At 38.9% G+C, this 24,833-nt stretch overlaps 1 protein-coding gene across 7 annotated transcripts in view; it reads right to left on the bottom strand.

Annotated features, from left to right (window-relative positions):
• Nucleotides 1-24,833, bottom strand: part of rcor3.S (REST corepressor 3 S homeolog) — a 34,242-nt gene that overhangs the window by 5,758 nt on the left and 3,651 nt on the right. For 4 of the 7 annotated variants that reach the window (XM_018265017.2, XM_018265018.2, XM_018265021.2 and 1 more), the window contains exons 3-11: nucleotides 21,965-22,042; nucleotides 21,267-21,319; nucleotides 20,260-20,421; nucleotides 19,074-19,198; nucleotides 16,425-16,503; nucleotides 11,649-11,714; nucleotides 10,196-10,414; nucleotides 7,729-7,806; nucleotides 7,561-7,618 (exon numbers count right to left, since the gene is read on the bottom strand). In XM_018265017.2, the coding sequence (XP_018120506.1) occupies nucleotides 7,561-7,618; nucleotides 7,729-7,806; nucleotides 10,196-10,414; nucleotides 11,649-11,714; nucleotides 16,425-16,503; nucleotides 19,074-19,198; nucleotides 20,260-20,421; nucleotides 21,267-21,319; nucleotides 21,965-22,042 (918 nt within the window). The remainder of the gene's footprint in view (nucleotides 1-7,560; nucleotides 7,619-7,728; nucleotides 7,807-10,195; nucleotides 10,415-11,648; nucleotides 11,715-16,424; nucleotides 16,504-19,073; nucleotides 19,199-20,259; nucleotides 20,422-21,266; nucleotides 21,320-21,964; nucleotides 22,043-24,833) is intronic. The other 3 variants (XM_018265019.2, XM_018265020.2, XM_041564275.1) reach the window with 2 other exon arrangements.

Here is a 24,833-nt window from a genome sequence, read left to right as displayed (position 1 = left end):
ACTGAATAATAAAATAGAAAATGGCTGCAAATAAAGATTATAACATTGCAATGCCAATTTTTAAAACACTAGAAACTAAGTGACCTGCTTTAACATAAAATAACACAAGTATACAGAACAGAAATGTTGATGCCTCTCAGATGGGCTTACCACCAGCTTTCTTATCGACTTCCTCAGTCCTCCTTTTGTTTTATAGTCTAATTACTATAAGGAAGTATTACTTAGAAGTCCAGGAGTCTAGCCAACCCAACAGGAATATAAATTGTACTGTACATTCCACAACAAGCACATTCCTTGCTACTGTCATGTCACAATGATACACCGATCATGTCTGACGTTTAGCATTATTTACTTAAAGGGATCCTGTCATCGGAAAACATGTTTTTCTCAAAACACATCAGTTAATAGTGCTACTCCAGCAGACTTCTGAACTGAAATCCATTACTCAAAAGAGCAAACAGATTTTTTTATATTCAATTTTGAAATCTGAATATATATATATATATATATAAATTTTGTCAATTTCCCAGCTGCCCCTGGTCATGTGACTTGTGCCTGCACTTTAGGAGAGAAATGCTTTCTGGCATTGCTGCTGTTTTTCCTTCTCAATGTAACTGAATGTGTCTCAGTGGAATATGGGTTTTTACTATGGAGTGTTGTTCTTAGATCTACCAGGCAGCTGTTATCTTGTGTTAGGGAGCTGTTATCTGGTTACCTTCCCATTGTTCTTTTGTTTGGCTGCTGGGGGGGGGGGGAAGGGAGGGGGGTGATATCACTCCAACTTGCAGTACAGCAATAAAGAGTGATTGAAGTTTATCAGAGCACAAGTCACATGACTGGGGGCAGCACGGAAATTGACAATATGTCTAGCCCCATGTCAGATTTCAAAACTGAATATAAAAAAATCTGTTTGCTCTTTTGAGAAATGGATTTCAGTTCAGAATTCTGCTGGATCAGCACTATTAACTGGTTCATTTTGAAAAAAATGACAGTATCCCTTTAACATATTACATCTGCTGAGTGTGCACTGTATTGTCCTGTCCCTGCACTGTGCTGACCTGTCTTGCGGGAGTTACATATTTTTGCATTTGCACTTTTTGTCTGTTGTCCGGTACATCTATGTTGTGTTGTGTAGCACCATGGTCCTAGAGGACCATGTTTCACTGTGTACTGTACAAACGTATATGGGTGAAATGACAAACTCACTCTTGACTTGACTCTTGATTACCAAGATTGGGGGTCTTCAGGCTATTAGCCTGGCTCAGTTATGTTTCCCCAAGATTCTATTCTTACCTATTTAGGCTGCCGATGCCTCTTTCAGGCCTCCCTTTTGTGTGATAAGCTCATTATTAAAAGGACACCTGAACTAAGAGTACAAGAGCCTAGCCAGCCTAACATGGATATAAATAGCAATTCAACAGCAGGAACAAGCTATAAGCCAAAATCAGATTGATGATCAATTATATTGGGAATTTGTCTTTTGCCTCCTATAAACTCCTTGAAAATCCATCTCAAAAAATTAAAATAAATTAACATTTTAGTGGTTTTAGAGCTTTTTGAAACCACAATATAATATTTTTATAAAATTACAAATGGCATGAAAGTTATTAAAAGATCCAAATACAAAAGTACAAACGAAAAGGACTGAAAAAAAAAATCAGAAAACCACAAACTTTTCGTGCGTGAGAAAAATTTGTACCACAGTGGGCGTTTTGATGTCTGAAAACTTCTAAAACCACAAAATGCCGTACATTTGTATTCATAGATTTTAAAGTCTATACACTTGATAAACTAATAGAAATTGTGGATTGAACAACTATACGAAAAAATTGATTGCTTGCTCTAAAAAGTATGATTCTATGAACGTTCACAAATCAGCCCCTAAAACTAACCACAAAGTACAAAATTTTGCATTTGAGCTCTGAAATCTGTGTGCACCCAAGCCTAGGCAACGTTTTTTGGTGCAGGCGCATCAATCAGCAGAGAAGTGGTATCTCGGCCTGTGTTTCTCCACAGGCTGAGATCCACATCATTTGGCACTAGCCTTAGTAGGGTGAAGTTGTGGAATTCTCTTCCTGAATACGTCATACTGGCAAATATATTACATAGCTGCAAGAAGGGGTGAGATGCCTTTTAGCAAATGAGGAAATAAAAGGTTATTGAAAATAGCTCTTAGCATCAAGATGATCCAGGGACTGGTCCAACTACGATATTGGGAGTCAAGAATTTTTTGACCCTGCTGAGGAATATTGGAAAGGCTTCAGAAGGGGTTTTATATAGAAATAAAAGGTTGAACTTGATGGAAGTGTCCTTTTAAAAAACAAAACAAAAAACTTATGTAACTATACATCATGGTAACTTTTTCTTGGCTACCAGTTGAAGAATGACCAGAGGAACGATTTCTGTTGTTTAAAGACAAATGTTTTGCTAATACCAACATATTCAAACTGCAGTATAGCAATGTTGACATTTTTGAAAAGAAACAAGACTTCAGTATAGTCATTAATACTAACATATTTTCTTTTATAATGACATTACAGATTGAAAGGCCAGCTTATCATGTCAGGGGTAGGAAAAACCATCTCCTTCTGATCTGTAGGGCTGACACTTGTATAATAGAATGTCAAGACATTCCTAACTTATCTTCATAGAGGCAATTAAATAATGAACGATAAAAATAAGAACATTGCAATTCTGATTTAGATGCTTGAAACTACTTGGAAGTGACTTGCTCTAATAATGAATAGAGCTGAGGGTACAGAACTTATAATGCCAATGCAAATGTGTCACAAATATTAAAATTTCTGCTTCCAACCAACTCCAACAGGCCTCCTATTGGGATAGAATTCAATTAACAGAACACAGAAAGAAGCATGGACTAGAAGCCCAGGAGTCTAGCCAACAGGAATATAAAGGTTACTTTCGACAGCAGAAACTTTTAAGATCAGATCTTCCCAAGCTATTGGGCTGACCCAGACTGATGGCCAGTTACACAGAGATTTGAGATAAAATAGCTTAAAGGGATTCTGTCATGATTTTTACTATATGGTTTTTATTTCTAAATTACACCGCAAATAATTTACTCTACAATATAAAATTTAATTCCTGAACCAGCAAGTGTATTTTTTTTAGTTGTAATATTGTTGTGTAGGCTGCCATCTCAGGTCATTTTGCCTGGACATGTGTTTTCAGAAACAGCCAGCACTTTAGGATGGAACTGCTTTCTGGCAGGCAGTTGTTTATGCTACTCAATGTAACTGAATGTGTCACAGTGGGACCTGGATTTTACTATTGAGTGCTGTTCTTAGATATACCGTGGAGCTGTTATCTGGTTACCTTCCCATTGTTCTGTTGTTAGGCTGCTGGGGGGGAGGGGGGATATCACTTGTGGTACAGCGGTAAAGAGTGACTGAAGTTTATCAGAGCACAAATCACATGACTGTGGGCAGCTGGGAAACTGACAACATGTCTAGCCCCATGTCAGATTTTCAAAATTAAATATAAAAAAAATCTGTTTGCTCTTTTGTGAAATGGATTTTAGTGCCGAATTCTTTGCTCTTTTGTGAAATGGATTTGAGTGCCGAATTCTGCTGAGCAGCACTATTAACTGATGCATTTTGTAAAAAAACATTTTTTCCCATGATAGTATCCCTTTAGGTCTCCTAGATATGAAGTCCAATCAGATTAAGATCTGGGATGAAAGTGTACAGTTTTTTCTTAACTATATAAATTTGGAATAATAGCAGGATTGCAACCATGTTACCTATATATAGCTTATACCTCGTTATAGTGGCTGCCCTGACCTGAAACAACGGTCCTTGTTTTTACCATTATCTCTAAATCCGAGGTTACAGTGGGCCATTATGGAAACAAACAATATGGCTATGTAGGCGCAAATTCAACATTTCAAATATACAGTTATACAAATATATCATTGCAGGGCAATGATACGATCAGGTTTTTTTCATTCAAAAAGAAATGAAGAGGGTGAATATATAGTTTAAGGATTCAGTTTGAATCGGTTACATGGTCCCAAGCTCAGGCCTATAAATAAGCACAATGACACAGCAAAGTGGTCCTTTAACCTAATAGCAGGACGAGATACAGTTAGGTCCATAAATGTTTGGGCAGAGACAACTTTTTTCTAATTTTGGTTCTGTACATTACCACAATGAATTTTAAATGAAACAACTCAAGATGCAGTTGAACTGCAGACTTTCAGCTTTAATTCAGTGGGATTGCATAAAAATGTGAGGAACTAAAGCCTTTTTTCTAACACAATCACTTAATTTTAAGGGCTCAAAAGTAACTGGACAAATTAAAAAACTGAAATTAAAAACTTCATTTCTAATACTTGGTTGAAAACCCTTTGCTGGCAATGACAGTCTAAAGTCTTGAACTCATGGAATTCACCAGATTCTGGGTTTCCTGCTTTTAAATGCTCTGCCAGGCCTTAACTGCTTTCAGTTGCTGTTTGTTTGTGGGCCTTTCTGTCCAAAGTTTAGTCTTCAACAAGTGAAATGCATGCTCAATTTGGTTCGGCTCAGGTGACTGACTTGGCCATTCAAGAATATTCCACTTCTTTGCTTTAATAAACTCCTGGGTTGCTTTGGCTGTATGTTTTGGGTCATTATCCATCTGTATGATGAAACGCCTCCTATTCAAGTTGACAGTTTTTAGCTGGATTTGAGCAGACAGTATGTCTCTGAACATCTCAGAATTCATTTGGCTGCTTCTGTCCTGTGTCACATCATTGATAAACACTAGTAGCCATGCAAGCCCAAGCCATCACACTGCCTCCATGTTTTATAGATGATGTGTATTGCTTTGGATCATGAGCTGTTCCACGCCTTCTCCATACTTTTTTCTTGCCATCATTTAGGTAGAGGTTGATCTTGGTTTAATCTATCCAAAGAATGTTTTTCTAGAACTGTGCTGGCTTTTTTAGATGTTTTTTTTAGTGAAGTCCTATCTAGGTTTTCTATTCTTGAGGCTTACGAGTGGCTTGCACATTGCAGTGCACCCTCTGTATTTACTTTCATGCAGTTTTTATGGCAGACTTGGATATCGATACACCTAGCTCCTGGAGAGTGTTGTTCACTTGTTTGGCTGTTGTGAAGGGGTTTCTCTTCACCATGGAAATGATTCTGCAATTATCTACCACTGTTGTCTTCCGTGGCATTGTCGAGTTCACCAGTGCTTTCTTTCTTTCTCAGGATGTACCAAACTGTAGATGCCACTACTAATACTGTAGCAATTTCTCAGATGTTTTTTTTTCTGTTTTTGCAGCTTAAGGGTGGCTTTTTTCACCTGCATGGAGTCCTCCTTTTGCTGCATTACTGTCTCCACTCTGCTGAGAAAGCTTTCAACTTTTGACGTAAGAACATTATTGAGGTGCGGCACTGATTATGGGCAGTCAGAAAAATAGGTACAAAGGCACACTCCACACTCCAGGCCAAAACGTTAGTCTTTTGTTAATAAAACATTATTTAATTTTTCAAGTCCTGAGAGTGCAGACCTTCTTTACTGAATAATTATTTCAAAAATTTTGGACACTGCACCCAGGCAAGTTGAACGAGACCTATATATCTATCCCCGAAACGTTTGCTGTGATCTCACTTCAATAAAACAGAAAGAAGTTTTGGATTTTTGCAGAAGCATTGTGTGGAGTGTGCCTTTGTATCTATTTTTCTGAGTCTATGGTAAAAAGGCCTTTGGTTTGCAGCAGGGCCTGCATTGAGCACCTCCCAACAGGAAACAAAAGAAAGTTTTTTTCTCCACTAAAGAGAGCAAGAAAGAAGTTAATTGTTTTGTAGTGGGCAGTCGGGCCTGGCTCACACTCAGCAATCCAATTGATCACACGTGTTCTGCTGGGTTGTAGTCACAGCTCTGTGCAGTCAATTATGTTCTACAATTCCCATCTAAGCAAGTCAGTTAAGTATGGACCTCGCATTGTGCATAGGGTTATGATGTTGCAGATATAGGAAAGGCCTTTTCCCAAACTTTGCTTTTGCAAAATTCTTCTTCTTGCTTTCTGTGTCCCATCATCATAAAAGTGGTAATAGAAATATAATTTGCTTTTGTCAACAATCACGTGGATAAAGAACAGTGAGTTGAGTGCAGACACAGCATTGAGAGGGCAGTTGCTGCTTTATCAAATGTTGCTTTAAAAATTTAGTCTATGGGGGAAATTCACAAAAGTAGAGAGAGCCCATTTTTGGAGTAAAAGTGATGGTAAACTGGTGTAAAATACTTTCTCCAAGATTTACAAAACAGAAATCCAAAAATTGGCCTGATATTGATCGGGCATGTTTGATTTTTCCTGCGATCGAGGACCGCATCGGCTAGTTGATGCGGTCCTACAACCCGTCCACATCTATTCTCTATGGCCAAACATTCGGATTAACCAGATTTCACCCTGCCATTAGTGGGCATACCAGGGAAAGCTCCACTCATTTGGCAACCTCTCCAAACAAGAAGATCTTATCATGTATGGTCACCTTAACCCATCTCCATGTGTCAGATCAATTCTGAAATAATCTACTCTGCTATGGTTTACCCAGTCTTCATTTCACACCTCTTGTAGTTGCCCCATTGGGGAATTATTAGCATGTCAATAAGGATTAGTATTTTATAGTCAGGGTACAAGTTTATGTTGAACTCTATGAGTGTAAAAGCCTCATTATCAAAACAAGTAAAAAAACACGGACTAAACAAAAAAAAAAAGTGTATTTTATACCATTTTATATGTAAAAAGTTTTTAACTCACACTTGCATTATTTTATTCATTTTCTCTTAATGAATGAAGCAATATTGAGTATATTATCTAAAGGAAAAGTAAAGCCTCCCAGCCATTTTTTTTAGCTTCAGCAGCACTTAGACACTTGACCTAAGATAATAAAACATATTTCTGATACAAATCTGTATTTTATGCAAAATAGCATTTATTGTATTTAGATCCTTGTTTCTTGTTACAGAAGTGGAATTACACAAACATGTAGGCAATTTAAGAAAGCCCAGGTTATCCTGAAAAACATGATGTATAGTTTTCCTAGGTAAAATAAAACCTCTCCCCCGGAAATGCCTATTTGATGGCTGACTGACAGGTTTAATAAGAGCTAAGAACTCAGTCAAAATGTCGTGCAAAAGACCATCTGAAAATGGTCTGTTTAATAGACAAATTCACAAAAGTGGAGCTAGAGGTTTGTGAATTTGGTGGTAAATCCAACATTTTTATCTCCACTTTTATTTTGTCTCAATATCCCCACTTTTGTGAATTCCCCCCCAAAATGTTGCTATAATACAGCTCCCAGCATGCTTTAACCTTGATGATGTATCATATACCATGCGGAGAAATTAAGATGGACCAACACCATTATAGAAGGTTTATGTACCTTTTGAAGAACAAATAAAGATTTGTAAATTACTTGGAGTAACAGCAACATCATATTCTGGAATAATTTCCTGGCATTAAATAGGTTCTCCCAGGAAACAGAAACTTTGTAGAAAACATCAAGTACCATGCAAGTATGAATGCCTCTCGGCTATATTTTAACATACCTTGTACAGCAAGCAGCTGTTCTTCTGTGGTCCATCGCGCATTTACTTTCTGATTTGACTAGAAAGACGGGTTGGAAAAAAAATTGTGTTTTTTTTATACTAAAATATGGTCTAATTTGTATTGATACAAATCCTCAAAGGCTAACAATGGAGCCACTGCCAATTTACCTCAGGCGTCCTGAATTCTTCAATGCTGCCTTCCAGCTTCTGTTTAAGGGCACTGTTTATTTGCTTAGCGTTCTGAACCTTTAAAATAAATACAAAATAATCACTAATGTATAAGATAAAAAGTAACATTAGCACAAACACACTTTCAGATTTCATACAAATTAGAACTAACACTCTAAATAAAGAAGTCATACAAATTAAAAATGGACAGTGATCTGATATGAAGTGTGGTGCCTTGATCTGAAAGCAAGCAAGCCTAAATATTAGCTTAAGGTAAAGTTTTGCAGAACCTTGGAGGCTTAGGAGCAGGGAGGATCCTCAGTGGGCCCTTGGGTGATGATCCCTGGTGGGTCCCAAACATCCCAGTTGGACACATCAGATTTTTATTCAGCTCTATGACCAGACCCTCAGCTTTATTAGCTAATTGAGTTTGCCCTTGAATAATGAATAATTTGCAAAACAATTCAAGTTTTCACAATCCTAAAATCTCGATTTTTTGAGGTGTATGATACTAAAAGTAGAACTAACCCCCCCTGATAATAAAGTCCCTTACCTTACATAGTCTCCCCTCCCTGCTTTCCCCCAGCACCGGTGATTACCCCTGAAAGTGCTCATAATTCATTACTCATGTATAGGTGCAGAGTAAGCACAGCGCAGTTCATGGGCACTATCTTCCGACTCTTCAATATTCTTTGGGTCTTTTTCCTTCCCGACAGCAATTTCCGGCACTTTTGGAGCATGCGCAGTTGCTACGAACCAGAAGACTGCTCCAACTGCGCATGCACCAATACGGCGTTCACTTCCCGAAGAGCCAAACAATGGCGCCCATGAGCTACGCTGCGCTTACTCTGCACCTATTCATGTCTTCAGCTCAGTAGCAAGTATAATGTCTTAAGGCCCCCATACACAAGCCGACGAAAGCTACTGACAGACCGGGTCGGCAGCTTATTGGCCCATGTGTGGGGCCTTTCGATAGGTTAAAAAATCCAGTTGGATCATGGCCAAATCTTTTCGTTAATGCGGTCCCGCGATCCGACTGCCCGTTTGGCCTCCATTCTAATCTAATCGTTGGGCCAGAGAGCCCACAATCAGATCAGACCAATATCTCCCACTTCAATGTGGGCATACCGTGGAGAGATCCACTCATTTGGCGATCTCCCGGTGTATGGGCACCTTTAGACTAAACCATATCAAGAGGATCCTTTTAAAGATCTTTCTGAAATACCAACAGGTTCAAGGAAATGTAATATTAGTTTAATCGATTGAAGACTTAATTTCAAACGATGGAATGATGCTTCATGTCATGGTCTCACACTGCCAGGAGCTGGTATGAGAAAAAAACAACCCAGCAGTAGAATATAGAATATAAGAAAATGTATTTTTAAACTGATAGGGTTCAAATGGCCATTAATTAGTCAGTGGAAGCATTTCATAGCGATTCTTTACTAGTGTTCATTTCTACCTAGTGAAACTTTGTTAGTACACTTACGCTTAGGTCAATTTGAATAGTGCAGGTACATATAGATCATATATATGTCTTTATTAGAGATGTTGGTGCAAATGCTTGAAGTGGCCACTTATTATTACACATGTCCAAGGAAGCACAATAAAGACAAGAGAGATCCTCTAATGGCCTAGATATGAGCCCACCCTAAAACAAATATAGCACGCCCCTCAATTGGTTGGAAAGAAATGTTAACACAAAAATCTTTAATAGTTAGGACTTTTGAAGGCACTCCATCATTTAAAAAATGAAGAAACTGCAGTTTTTTTTTTTTTTTACAACTTTTATGACTTTTCGGCAAACAGGATATGATGTCACTGACATAAAATTGAGGAGGATGTAGCTTCATCTTATCAGTTCACCTGGGCTAAGGTGGCAAAGAAAACTCTGGCGAAAGAGTTAACGTTCTGTAAAATTCACACTTTAGTGAATTTGCGGAGCAATGATTGTCTGTCTGAGCAAAAATTCGCCTAGCGATAGGGCGCTAAACTGTGCTAGTGAATTGTCATCTATGCCTGTTAGTTCCTTTGGATGAGATTTCTGGCACATTTTCACTAGCAATGGCCACTTCGTCCTTTAGTAAATCTGCTCCCTAGCCTGAAAGGAGTGTGAAAGGGTGTATATGCCTGATGTGTTCTTGTCCTTTTTTAAAAGCAATTGCCCCCCATTTTACACAGTGGTGGGCAGGGGCAAAATACACAACACTGCCCCTCCTAATTTGAAATCACTTGGGCCCTGCCAACGCACTCAGCAGTCAAACGATTATCTGTTGAAACATAGCATGTTATAGCTATATCTCCGTCTGTAGGCTATGAGCAAGGCAGTTCCAGTTGCTACTTAGTCTGTTCTTTGCCATAACTCCTTAAAGGTGAGATCTGGTAGGTGAAAGAAAGTCTGAAAGCATTAAAGCAGGTTTACAGCAACCTGAAGACTTCAACAAAAATATGTATGATTATGCACTACCTGCCGCTTTAATGATATCAACTCCATGTCCAATTGTCGGAGAATGGAATTTGCTGCGTTGGGACTACAAGACACCGCTACCACATCTTCCTTGGATATGTACATGCCTTTTGGGGGACGGTACTTAGATCGTTGAGAATGGTGCCGGTGCTGTAAACTCTGGTATTCTCTTCTGCCAAGAGCCACCTTGACAGGCTGGAAGCAGGATTCCGAACTTGACTAAAAGGAGAAACAAAATGTGTGATGAAAAATATATGATTTACTTTTATTCAAACACAGACCAATTTCATTGAACCTATGGGGAGGGGGGGAATAAAAAAAAAAAAGAGTGAAGGGAAAGGGTACTGGGTACAGAGAGAAGCGAGAGATTGCCAATTGACCCTGTAATGGGAACATATAATTATAGAACTGAACTGACCCCTGTTCTCAGTCCATAGACTTATCTTTATGCATAAAGGAAATATAAACCCTCAAAACAAATTACTTTGCAACTGTCCTGAGCACTTTTGCAATTTACATTCATTATTTCTGTCCAGGTTTCAAGATACTTGTAGTTTTTACACTGATGATGTAACAGACTTTAAAATAACAGCATCACTTGCAGTCTAGTCTGTACAACGGGTTAAACAGCTGGCAGAAAATTAAGTTAGCCGGCATAGGAAAGTCTTGTAATGGTTCTGCATTTATAAAATGAACACACTCACAGAAACGGACATCTTTGACATGTTCTTTCCAGGAATTAATTCTTTATTTGATTAAATACATAAAAGCTTGGCAGCATTGGCTCAGCGCATATTAACAACTGACGCATTTGGTGCAAGTGCCAGAGAATGGGGCATGAAACGCGTCAGTCCGTTTCTGTGTGTGTGTAGAAGTACTAGTGGGGACAAACGCACACGTGACCATCTGGATCCAATCGGTGAGCTCCACACTAGCAAAGAGAAAAAAAAAATTACAAAATGAAGTTGGCCAGTTCTAAGCCCACCAACACCACAAGGCAAATTAAATTTTCCGTTGACTCAAGTCTGTTGGCTGAACTAAAATTAGCAATGTAAAAAAATCTTGATATTGCAAGAGTTCTCAGAAGAGACAGAGCAATTTTACATTAATTTGTATTTGTTTACATTCCCTTTAAATGGCTAGAGAATAAAAATAATGAACATGTAGCGTTATGGCTATTAGAATTCGTATAGGGTTGCACCAATTACCAAAGGCTAAGTACATAGAATGAATATCATACTGGGCATCAATTAGAACAGCAGGAATATCTTATACTAAGACGTATCATAACTTATAATTTATCGAGTTCACAAAGATACAACTGTAGAGCTTTCACTTGGTTAGAAGAAGAGGCCTGCTATGTCTAGGGGATGCTTCTTTCAAAAGTTATTGCTGTTAATTAAGTGAATGAAGAGCAGGTCTGTAGATTTATAGGTGTAGCACCACTTCTTACCACTGTTACGGACCGGTCATTGTTCTCCATAGGGTTGCAAAGGAAAGGGCCATAGTCTGACATGTGCTACAGAAAAGACATCGATGTTTGAAATGGAATAACTTTTGAACAAAACATCATTTTAATCAGATGGAATAGCTCTACGTAATACAATCTTATATTTTACCCATATAAAAAAGAAGCTGATACAACCTCATTAAGATAACCACTTGCTGATCATGAGAAAAGATGCACCGCAGCTAAACCGAATCTCATACCAGAGAAACCATATACAGAACAATACAGTACAGGTATGGGGCCTGTTATCCAGCATGCTTGGGGCCTGAGGTTTTCTGGATAATTGTTTTTTCCGCAATTTGGATCTTCATGCCTTGAGTGTACTAGAAAATCATGTAAATATTAAATAAACCCAATAGGCTATTTTTGCTTCCAATAAGGATTAATTTCGATCTTAGTTTGGATCAAGTACAAGCTATTGTTGTATTATTACAGAGAAAAAGTGTATCCGTTTTCAAAATTCGGATTATTTGGATAAAATGGAGTCTATGGGAATAGAACCTTTCTGTAATTTGGAGCTTTCTGGATAAGGATCCCATGCCTGTATACAGTAGGGTGTAGAACAAAGCCTAAACCCATGAACTGAGTATCAAGTGGAGGATACATGATTGTACCCAGGGATTCGTGGAATAAGCAGTCAACATGGCAATGCGGTGCTCAAAAGAAAAGACTTATCAATCAATATCCTCCTATACTTCTTCCAGAATAAATTGTTATTGCTTTATAAATTTTACACAGAGGTAACTTCAATGATCCATTTACTATCCAGGGTTGTAAAGAAAATAATTACCAGAAATCCTTCTCCCCACAACGGATTTGGATTGGCACTGGTGATACGGCGTATTGCTGCACTTTCCAAAAAGCCACTGCAGTTTGCGGGAGGTTCCATTTTTTTTTTTTTTGTAACTTAAATTTTTCTTACATTTTCACAAATAGCAATATGGCTCAATGTGTCATTGGGGCACCCCTGGCCATCGGCATCTGCCATTATGTGATGTATCACTTGATTACATACCAAAATGGTACTTATTAATGGTTATTCCTCCATAGGGCAATGACACTGTGGTGCCAGTCTAGAATCAATGTGGTACGGAGTCTGGGGGGTAATATTGTAAACTGGAGATGTAATAAAGGATAATAGGTAGGTTTTATAATCTGGGTTTCAGGGGGGGGGTGGACCCGCTTGAGCGTACCCCTTTCAAGGCTTTTGTGTTTGCAAATCCAATCCCGATAGGCCGGGGCAAACTAATGCCTCAATCTTGAGATAGCAGTTCCAAAGCAGACCATATTTCCACAAAGTAAGGCGTTTGATTATGAAGTTCGGCTATAGCTGCCTCAAAAGTTCTATTGTTGTTCTATCCTACTTATTATTTCCTCTAATAAGGGTAGGGTCGCCGTCTTCCCTTTAGATGCTATAGCCAAGTGAGCAGCTGTAAAAAATTTGGTTAAGGAAAGCTTGTGAATGCTTGTGGGTTTTTTGCATAGGTTTACCCATCAGAAAAGTTTGTCTTTTGTTACTGGCTTGTGAAGGAGTCTGCTTAACAGTACGGTTATCTCATCCCACAGCAGTTGAATAACGGAACAGGACCTGAAGATATGGGGTAAGGTACCAATTTCCCCACAGCATCTCCAGCAAAGCAGTGGATGATTAGGGATGTAAGAGTGCAACTTAGCTGGCGTGTGGTACCAGAAAATGTTGTAGATGTGTTCTCTCTCGTCTAGTGAGTATGTTAATTTCAGCATTTTGTAAATCCTTTATATAAGGCCTTTCTGTGGAAGCCTTAGTTTTGCCAGGTTCTCAAAGGGGGTAGGTGGTGTACTCTTGACCCCATCGCAGAAAAGTTTAAGTGTCTGAGTTGTAGATATTCCGAAAATCTAAAAGTTCCTTGCGGTGCTTTGAACGCATATCTTTAGTAAGTGTGTTAATCTGGTCTCTTGCTTTCTGAAAGAAGGTGTATAGCCACCTAGTAATGAAATGGTGACAAGTTCCAGGTTGAAAACTTGGATTTTTTAGGAACATCAGATTTGGCGACTTTGAGGATGGTCGTTTAGCTCTTTGTCTGTTAACATGCTGCTTGTGGAAGAGAGTAGCATAGAGAGATCTACCGTTTGTGACCAAATGGGGTGATTGCTATGACCTTCCGTTGACGTGGTCCTTGATCAATTGCTCCAGCCACTAATTTTCTGTGTCTTCTGCTCTGAGGACACTAAAAGAAACAGAGTATAGTAGGAGGAGGCAGGGGATGAAGCCCAGAGCAGGAGGAGGAGTCACAGTTAACATGTTGGTGTCCTATCTCCAAGCTGCAGGATCTTCATCCCCATGGTGCCTGTGTCCCCCAATTAGGCAAGAGAAAAAGCATTCTCTATTAAAACTCCAGCTGGTGTTAGATGCCCATCTTGACCATGCAGAAGTTGTCTGAATTGAGCAGCCTCGTAATATTTATGGAAAGAAGGGACTCCCAGACCTCCATAGCTAAGTTGTTAACACTTTACCAGAGATTCTATGTCTGCTATTGTCCCATATAAATCTGACAGCATGACTGGATTTCTTTTAGTACATATAAAGGAACTGGGATGGGAAGCGTTTGGAATACAGTAGATACAAGAACTTAGGAATAATGCTCATTTTTATTGCAGATATTTTGCTGAACAAAGATATAGAGTGCGTGGACAATTTTTGCATCAATGATTTCATTTGGCGAATCAAGGGGGTAAAGTTCTGGTTAAAGAGGTCGATATATTGCGGTGTTATCTGGCTCCCTAGATATTATAGTTTTCTATTTATATTGGAAGGATGATTGAAGAGCCAGTAAAGTATTCTGGGGGATATTAAGCGGGAGCGCCAGGGTCTTGTTAACATTAGTTTTATAAGTGGAGAGTTTGCTACAGGTATCTAAAACCTTATGTAGGTTTTGCAGGAAAATGAGCGTGAGCAAGACGCCACTATTTTAAACTGTGCCCTGTTGATATTGACCCCTGAGATATGTATTGAGTTTCTTATAGTAGCAGCTAAGGGCTCTATGCTAAGTGCGTATAAAAGTGGGGAAAGGGGGCATCCCTGCCGAGGTTCCAAATTTGAATATGTTATATTTAGAAAAATTCTCAAAAATCACTTTTATTATAGGGCCCCTTGAAAAGGATACTTTTTAAGGGGGATGGGATCCATCGTCCAGAAACCAGTTATCCAGAAAGCTCCAAATTATCGGAAAGCCATCTCTCACAGACTGCATTTTAATTAAATAATTCTAATTTTTAATAAAACTATTTCCTTTTTCTGCTGTACTAATAAAACAGTTCCTTGTACTTTCCATCTATGATATAATTAACAATTGGGAGAAAAACCAGTCTCTTGAGTTTAATTCATTTTAGTTACGAGCCCCAGACATAAATGCGATTTACAACTTTAACGCACATTCATAAACATAGGGGCCCATTTACTTAGTTCGAGTGAAGGAAGAGGAAAAAAAGTTTGAATTTCGAATGGTCGAATATGGCTACTTCGACCATCGAATGGGCTACTTCGACCTTCGACTACGACCTTCGGATCGAACGATTCAAACTAAAAATCATTCAACTATTCGATAGTCGAAGTACTGTCTCTTTAAAAAATTCTTTGACCCAATGTTAGCCTATGGAGAAGGTCCCCATAGGCTTCCTAACAATTTCCTGATCGAAGGAATATCCTTCGATCGATGGATTAAAATCCTTTGAATGGTTCGATTCGAAGGATTTAATCGTTTGATCGAAGGATTATTCCTTCGATCGTAGGAATAGCGCAAAATCCTCCGACTTCGATGTCCAAGGATTTTACTTAGACGGTCGAATATCGAGGGTTAATTAAGCCTCGATATTCGACCCTAGGTAAATGTGCCCCATAGTGTTATCCGTACACATATCTTGACAAATATGCGCACCAGCGTTTGATATGCTGTAGATGCGACTGAGATTTCCATATGGCACAGTCTCAGGTAGTGTATTTTACATTTATATCGGTATCTAACTACTGAGCTGTGTGTAGTTTATGAAGTGAAATGTATATTTCCTAGATGCGACTGCTACACTGCGTACATGTACCGGCAGTGGACGGTTTAAAGGTAACAAGTTGTGCTGACGATTGGACACTACCCTTTAGAACTATGATAATATACTACGGTTATGCCTTTAGTTTGTAATATGGTTGTTTTTTTGTAGAAAACTCGAGTATGCTACCGACGGTTACTCAGCAGTAGACGCCTACGGTTAATTAGCGGTTATTAATGGATGGCCGTCCACCTTTATTCTCTTTTTTTTCTTTGTTTCTTCTTTAGAGGTTTTCTATTTTTTTTTTCCACTTATTTTTTCCTTTTTTGTGTAGAGAGTAGTTATATTGCTAATTAGTTGATGGAAGTGATATAGAACAATTGCTCGATACATTGTATTTTTTGATGATGTATTCATTTAAGATACATTTTAGATTTTAATTATTGCTATTTGCACAAGTGTCACACGTCATTAGTGCACGTCATCTCGGGTTCACGCCATGTATAGTATTTCAGTGGATGTTTGCTAAACTTTATATCAGAAAGGCTGAAACTTCAGTTTGTGCCATTGAATAAAACACTTTTTTCTACATTATACGATTATAAGACCTGTGAGTGCGACTAGGTCTACATAATAAATACAAACGTATAATCATTTCAAGGAATAAACGAAAAAAAAAAAAAAAAGTGTTATCGTTACCTCCTTTTTTGTTTCCTTTTTAGGGTCATAATCACTATCATGCCCATCCTTTGGATTTGGCTCCTCCAGCTCCTCGTCACTGGGCATAAACACAAGAGAATTTTCAGTTTAATCCTAGTTCTTCAGAGAGTCACATGGCAGATCAGGTTATAAACAGTGACATTTGCACTGATCTCGCACTGCACTGCGTGCGCAAGTACCAATATATAAATAGAAATATACATACATTCTGATACGTCAGAAAAACAATGTAATCGTTTTTTTCACCACTAGGATTGCTTCTTTCATTTACATCCATTTAAGTTGCAGTAATACAAAGTGGACAGAGGTAGCCTGAGAAAATTTGACATTGATCTTCAGTTTTTATGGTTTTTGAAATATTTCACTTTTTGTTTGAAATTCCAGCAGTTATCTGGTTGCTAGGATCCAACTTATCCTACCAGCCAGTCAGTGGTGAGACTAAAACATGAAGAAGAAAGTGTCTGAACAGAAAAATAAGAAAGAAAAAGTAACAACAGTAAACGTGTAAACGTGTTTTTAGCAATCCCCATTTAAAAGCTGGGCAGGGCAAAATAAGCCAACAAATGATTCAAAAACTATAAAAAAATAAAGACCAGTCGAAATGTTAATAAAACATTCTGCAACATACTACTGGGTGAACTGGCCCTTAGGTGTTGCCAAGAAAACCAACATGGAAGCAGCCTGTCATATGTATACATGCAAACAGGTAGAGAATTGGTATTGTGAAATAAAGATATGGCCTTATAACTACTGCAGTTCACCCTAAAATTAATGGGATTGTCATGATTTTATATTTCTAAATTACACTGCAAATAATTCACTCTACCATGTAAAATTTCATTCCTATACCAACAAGTGAATTTTTTTCGTTTTAATATTCGTGCGTAGGCACCATCTCAGGGCATTTTGTCTTGTCATGTGCTTTCAGAAGGAGCCAGTGCTGCACTTTGGAACTGCTTTCTAACAGGCTGTTGTTTCTCCTACTTAATGTAACAGAAGGAGTCACAGTGGGACATGGATTTTTACTATTGAGCGCTGTTCTTATATTTACCAGGGAGCTGTTGTCTGGTTACCTTCCCATTGTTCTGATGATGGGCTGTTGGGGAGGGGGGAAATCACTCCAACTTTTAGTGCAGCAGTAAAGAGTGAGCACAAGTCATATGTCTGGGAGCACCTGGGAAACTGACAATATGTCAGATTTCAACATTAAATATATTAAAATCCATTTGCTGAAAAACAGATTTCAGTGCAGAAGTCTGCTGGGGCAGCACTATTGACTGATGCCTTTTGAAGAAAAAAACATAACAAAAACAAAACCGATTTCCCAGTATCCCTTAAACTTTTAGTATGGTGCGACAGCAGTATTCTTAGTGTCTGCTGTATAACCCCTTTTTTAAAAGGACTAAAGATTAAAAATAGGCAAAAAGTAAGAATAAATCAAAACAACCAGCTCACCAAGAAACCCTCTGTATAAACAAACCCCCTCCCCAGCTACAGCCTGTTAGGCTGTGAGATAAGGAGCAGTTCATTACAGTGAATGCTTTTCAGTGAACTAGTGGACAATTGATTATGGAGGTACAAACAGGAAGCAAAATGGGACTTTCCATTTCAGATTTTGCCCTGTTCAGCGCGTGAATAAACAATGCAAACAAGCTAAACCTTATTCATTGAAGTGTTGAAAAGGGGGAATACACTGCTCAGAAACCTTTTTTTTTTTTGCTTTCTGATAGCACTGAATAGAACATCATTATAAGAGGGACAGAAATTAAAAATAAAAAATCATTGGGGGGATGCCAAGTTGTTATGTCCCCTCCCAGTAGTTCTAGTGGCTTACCTTCCATTTCTATGCTTGCCTTTCTCTTCCTCAAAAAATAACCAGCCCGGGGGACTGCTTTCTGAGTGCAGAGCCCCCATCTAGTGCTTCTCCTAGGTGCATGTGCTGTGTTGGTTTGATTGCTGCTCTATGCACTGCAGACCTTACTATTTGCTTTTAAATTAACAGTTCAGTGTGAAAATAAAAACTGTGTAAATAGATAGGCTGTGCAAAATAAAAAAAATTGTAATATAGTTAGTTAGCCAAAACTGTAATGTATAAAGGCTGGAGTGACTGGATGTCTAACATAATAGCCAAAACACTACTTCCTGCTTTTCAGCTCTATAACTCTGAGTTGGTCAACGATTTGAAGGGAGGCCACATGGGACATATCTGTTTAATGAGTTTGCAATTGATCCTCAGCATTCAGCTCAGATTCAAAAGCAACAGATATGACCCATGTGGTCCCCTCAAGGCTGTCCAGGACCACACACATGTGAAGAGCAGCTGTCCAGGATCGTTTGCATGTGCAATACAGAAATAAACAGAAAATGTTTCCATATTGCACACGAGTGGTCATGGACAGCTGGAAAAAAATGGTTGAAGATGGCAGCCCTGCACGGTTAGGAGTATACCCCGAGGTGGCGCATAGATAAGAGACATTCCAGAATGATTGAACAATGTTAATAAACTCTGTTACAAATTATAACCTTGAATAACTTTGATGGATCTGGGTTTTAACCCGCAAAATGTAAAATCTAACCTAACAGCAGCAGATAAACAGTTAAGAATTCTTAAACACAAACTTCACCCACCTTTCTCCGGGATTGGTTTTGCTGGCTAACTTCCGAGCTTGCCTGTCCATCAGACTTGTCCGCGACCGTGTTTTCTTCCAGGAATAGTAATACTTCACTAGGCTAGCAATCGACTTATCTGGAAGCTAAAAAGGAGAGTTTCGTTACATTACGACTCGCAGATCATCTACATTTTGCCATTGTACAGCCAGTTTTAAAGTGATACTGAAACTAAAAAAATGATTTTCAAAATATAAATCTACATTAAAAGTTACCTATAGGTCATGTTAATCGTTTTTCACTGATAGTTCTGCTTTTGTAAGTAATTGTTACTTGAAGTTTCTAAACCGGACTGTTTTGCCAACCTGACTGTCCCTTCTTAGTCTGTCAGTTTAGAGTTTCTAATGCTAACGGACTACTGCTGCACAAATATGGCAACCCCCTCATACAGGAACAGGGTAGTCAGAAAGGTAATGTAAAAGCATCAGGCAAATACTTTTATGGCAAAATTATAAATAGCATTCAAAGACAATGTTATGATAGATAATAAAAAAAAGGTTATTTCGGATATCAGTATCCCTTTAAAGAGATACTTATACCAGAAAATAACCTTTTTTTGTGTTTGTCATAACATTGTTTTTGAATGCTATTTATAATTTTGCCATAAAAGTATTTGTGTGATTCTTTTACATTACATCAGGGCCGGAAGAAGGGGTAGGCAGAAGAGGCAGCTGCCTAGGGTGCAACGATTGAGGGGATGCTGGGCAACTGCCTCTTCTGCCTACCACTAGACCGGAAGCACCTTCCACCCAGCTTGCGCGCTCCCCTACTCCGACGTCACTGCGCATGCGAGCGACCACAGGAGAAGGAGGGGCGAGCTGGCCGTCTGGGTTGCTTAGGGCACCTGGCCGGCCTGGCGTGCCTCTGCATTACCTTTCTTAACCCTTAGGAGGGGGCCGCCATATTTGTGCAGCAATAGTCCGTTAGCATTAGAAACTTTAACTGAAAGGCTGAGAAGAGACAGTTAGGTTGGCAAAACAGTCAGGTATAGGAACTTCAAGTAACAATTACTTACAATAAAAGAGCACTAAAAAATCGATCAACATGACCTATATGCAACTTTTAATGTAGATTAATATTTTGAAAATAATTTTTTTTGTGTCAGTATCACTTTAAGGGTAGGAACACGCAATGATGATTGCATTACCATTTGTTGAATTCGATGAAAACTCTTCCCATGAAAGCTAAAAGCTTGCTCAAAGAGAACTTTGTCTTCAACTGTCCATTCGTCGGGAAATGGGGTGAAGTTGGGTAAGTCGGCCAAGGACTTCTCAATGTTGTGTTTGTGCCAGAACAGCATGCCCAAAGCCTCGAAGAAAAAAAAAGAATAAGCACTTGATTTCTGGGTACTGTCTTTATGGCGAAACAAAGTACTCCAGCACACGTAATCTGCTCAAGGGTTATTACCCGTGTTTAATGTCAAGCCAAAAGGTTACAACGTTTCGGGGGTGTACCCCCTCTTACTCTTATATGGTAAGAGTAAAAATTCAGTGTAAACAGTGTCATTTAGAAATAAAAGGATTCCATCATGATTTTTATGTTGTAGTTTTTAAGGGCAATGAGATTAATCGCCAGCGATAAACCTCGGCTTCTGCGGGCGACTGATCTCCTGCAAAAGCTTTCCCATGAGCAATAATGTGAAACGCTGCTGGTAAAACCCATGTGTCACTTTTGTCTCCCAACTGAATCAAAATTTGAAGTTGCCTCAAGAGGAAACAAGTACCTATGTATATTAAAATATATATTGGCACATAAATATACAAACAGGGCCATGTGCTCACAGAGACACGACTACAACTGGAACAAGTACTGAAAGAAACCATATAAAGTAGGCAGTCTCAATATATTTGTTATTTAACCTTTTTTTTATTAAGCTGTTTTGTACAAAATGTTCAGTTGCAAGCATCAGTAGCCCTAGCAACCATGCCATATGTCTGGATGTCAGACTGGAATATAAAGAGGAGAAGGTGTAATGAGAAAGAAAAGCAATAACATTAATAAAAAGTCAGCGTCATGACTAATAAAGTACATTACATTTCTCAGATCTATGAGTTATATGATAGTAACAGTATAAAAGAGCTGGGATTTAGAATGGCTGAAGCCTTTGAGACACTAGTACGTACACAAACTCACAGCACATGAATGACGGCATACCTGTTCTACGTTGTAGCCATGTTTCTCCTTTGCTATAGCAATATACTCATCCACTGCAAGAAAAGATGCAAGAAACACACTCAGAAGGGTGCTAAGTTCCAGTTCAGCAATAACGTCCATAGCAGAGAGAAGGGTGGTTATTTTATTCCTGGGGGGGAACATAGCACTCTTCTATAAAAGCCATTTAAAGTAGGGATGCACAAATCCATTATTCTGGATTCAGCTGAACCCCCGAATCCTTCACAAAAGATTTGGCCAAATACCGAACCAAACCCTAATTTGCATATGCAAATCAGGGGTGAGGAGGGGAAAACATTTTTACTTCCTTGTTTTGTGACAGTCACGTGACTTCCTTCCCGCCCCTACTTTGCATATGCAAATTAGTATTTGGTTCGGCCAGGCAGAGAGATTCGGCTGAATCCTGCTGAAAAAGGCCGAATCCCGAACCGAATCCTGGATTCGGTGCATCCCTAATTTAAAGGCAATGGCACACTTGAAGTTTCTCGCTCAGTTTGCTACCGATAGTGAGCTACTTGCTTTAGGAGACTTCAGGCATAAAGTTCCAAATTACAGAAAGTTCAGGAAAACCACAGGTCCCAAGCATTATGAATAACAGGTCTCATACCTGTAGTGAGAGAAAAAAATATAGTCTGGTTCGGCCCAGAACTTGATTCACTGAATGAAATGGGCAAACTTACATTTCAGATCTGGTATATTATGATGAGGCGACCACACCAACATCCCTCCACTGTCTTTATCAGTGTACTTGGTTGCACCTGAAATACAAAAGCACATTATTAGAGACCACTCTTATTGGTTCTGAGTTACATAATATACCTGAAAGGAGCTGCTCTAATGACCCCTCCCCCATTCTATTTGCTGATGTGGCCATGACACTTAAGGGCGTATTTGTCACTTTTGTGCAGTTACATAAAAGGAGCAACGGCCTGGAGAAATTCCACTTTTTGTTTTTAAAGAATTACTTGATAATAGAGGTGATTTTCTAAGTACTTTTTCAATTTGTCTTTTTTTTTGTTTTGTTTTAATCCCATTACGCTATTTAACCGGTAATATAATTAATACTGTATAAACAGCGCCACCTGCTTGTCGGTTCCTCTGAATGAAATTGGAAACCTCAGACACTCTTTTCCATCTCTTTCCTTAGTAGAGCAACATCAGAACAATTCTCGGTTTTCCTTCTGAACTGCATATAAAGTCGGAGGAACTGACCAGCAGGTGGCTCTAGAACTCACAGACTATAGAGCACAGGTTCCCAAACTCCCCTACAAGGGAGATTTGAAAACGCATATTTGCTTCCCTAGATACACATAAAAGCTCAGCTAGGGCGAAATTCAGTGTGAATACGTATTTTCTACCTCAGATATTCTTGGAACTATGGTTGAATGACGGATGCACTGACATTTGTGACTTTCGCTACTTGTAGCAGAGATCAGTGTGGTATGATGTGATTATTACAACTGCGAGATGCTGAATTCGTCTAGCATAGGCATCTATTGCTAATTAAATAGAAAATTAAAATAGCAAAAATTTAAATTTAGCATAAGCTTCAGCATACTGAAATAAGAAACTTTCTAAATACAATCAATTAAATATTCTGTACCGTTTCTGGAATAATCAAGTTTATGTTCACTCTCCCTCTCTCAGCATGTTTCTCTTCATGGTCTCTTTATGCAGGAGTTGGGAGTCACATTTTCATTGACAGTTAGATCCAAAATAACTTTTAGGGGGCTCCCTTCCCTAGCAGAAGCGTTAGAGCTCACTCAAAAAACCAACTCCAGCACAAACAAACCCTAACTAAAATAACAGACTTTAGCATAAATCCTACATGTAGGGAAACAAGATCTCTGGTGATTTTAATAGAGGGAGCGCTAATTCATCTTCTAAGCAAAAGGCCCCTCCCCCTCTAAAAGATATATCGGATCTGTCAATGAAAATCTGACTTCTAAGTGAAAAACTTGATTATTTCAGAAAAGATTCTAAATATTTAGTTGATTATATTTAGAAAATTGCTTATTTTAGGACAATAAAGCTTATATTAACTTTTCCTTTTTGCAATAGTTTCCGCTATAATATCCTAATGAACACAATGTATCCATACAAAATACCTCCAGTTCAGTTAAATTTGATGGCTGCCGAGCATGGACAGACTGCTTCAAATCATCCCATAGATTTCCGATGATATTCAAATCAGGGGATTGTGACGGCCATTCCAGAATATTGTACTTCTCCCTCTGCATAAATGTCTTTGTAGATTTACTAGTGTGTTTAGGGTCATTGTCTTTATGGAATATCCAACCCCTGTGTAACTTTGTGACTGATGCTTGAACATTATCCTGAAGAATTTGTTGATACTGGGTTGAATTCATCCGACCCTCAACTTTAACAAGGGCCCCAGTCCCTGAACTAGCCCCACAGCATGATGGTAGAGTCCTGCGCGGGTCCATTTTCTGGGACCCAACCCGTATTCTTACCCGCTTGGAACCACTAACCGGCCCTACCCACAAGTACCTTATCCGCAACCCGGACCCGCTGACCATCAAAAATTAGGAAGTGCTGTCATTGTAAACTGGAAGTGACGTCATTGGAAGTAGACGTGACCAGAAAAAAGGAGTAAATATCGCTATTTAGAAGACCTGCGGCCCGCAAACCCGCACCTTCTACCTGCAACCCACAGGGTACCGCATGTTTTTGCGGGTAACCCGAGGGTACTCGGTCCGCTGCAGGACTCTACATGATGGAACCTCCACCAAATTTGACAGTAGGTAGCAGGTGTTTTTCTTGGAATGTGGTGTTCTTCTTCCTCCATGCAAAGCGCTTTTTATTATGACCAAATTACTTGTCTCATTAGTCCATAGCACTTTGTTCCAAAATGACTGTGGCTTGTCTAAATGAGCTTTTGCATACAACAAGCGTGAGTGCAGAAAGGGCTTCTTTCTCATTACCCTGCCATACAGATTTTCTTTGTGCAAATTGCATTGAATTGTAACGATGTCCAGATACACCATCTGCAGCAAGATGTTCTTGCAGGTCTTTAGAGGTGATCTTTGGGTTGTCTGTAACCACAATCCTCCGCATATGCCGCTCCTGTATTTTTCTTGGCCTGCCAGACCTGGGTTTTACAGCAACTGTGCCTGTGGCCTTCCATTTCCTGATTCCATTCCTTACAGTTGAATCAGACAGTTTAAACCTCTGAGACAGCTTTTTGTAGCCTCCCCCTAAACCATGATACTGAACAATCTTTGTTTTTAGATCTTTTGAGAGTTGCTTTGAGGATGCTCTTCAGAGGAAAGTCAAACTGATATTGAGCAGTTACATTCATTCAAATTAGCAAAAGGGTACCCACATTTTTGCACTTGCACGGCCAGTTTTTCACATTTGATTTAATTTCATACAACTGAATACTGCTTCACTAAAAATTTATCCCAAGACCATGATTCTCTATGTACAAAATCCTCCTACTACCATGACTGTTTGGCTTGGGATCTGTGGTAGAGTCCTGCAGCGGGTCAGGTACCCACAAAAAAAAAAAAAAAAGAGGGTAACCTG

Source organism: Xenopus laevis, chromosome 5S (genome assembly GCF_017654675.1).
Source record: "Xenopus laevis strain J_2021 chromosome 5S, Xenopus_laevis_v10.1, whole genome shotgun sequence".
In the NCBI taxonomy this organism is placed as follows: domain Eukaryota; kingdom Metazoa; phylum Chordata; class Amphibia; order Anura; family Pipidae; genus Xenopus; species Xenopus laevis.
The sequence above is the reverse complement of the archived record's forward strand: the minus strand, read 5'-3'. Positions and strand labels throughout refer to the sequence as shown.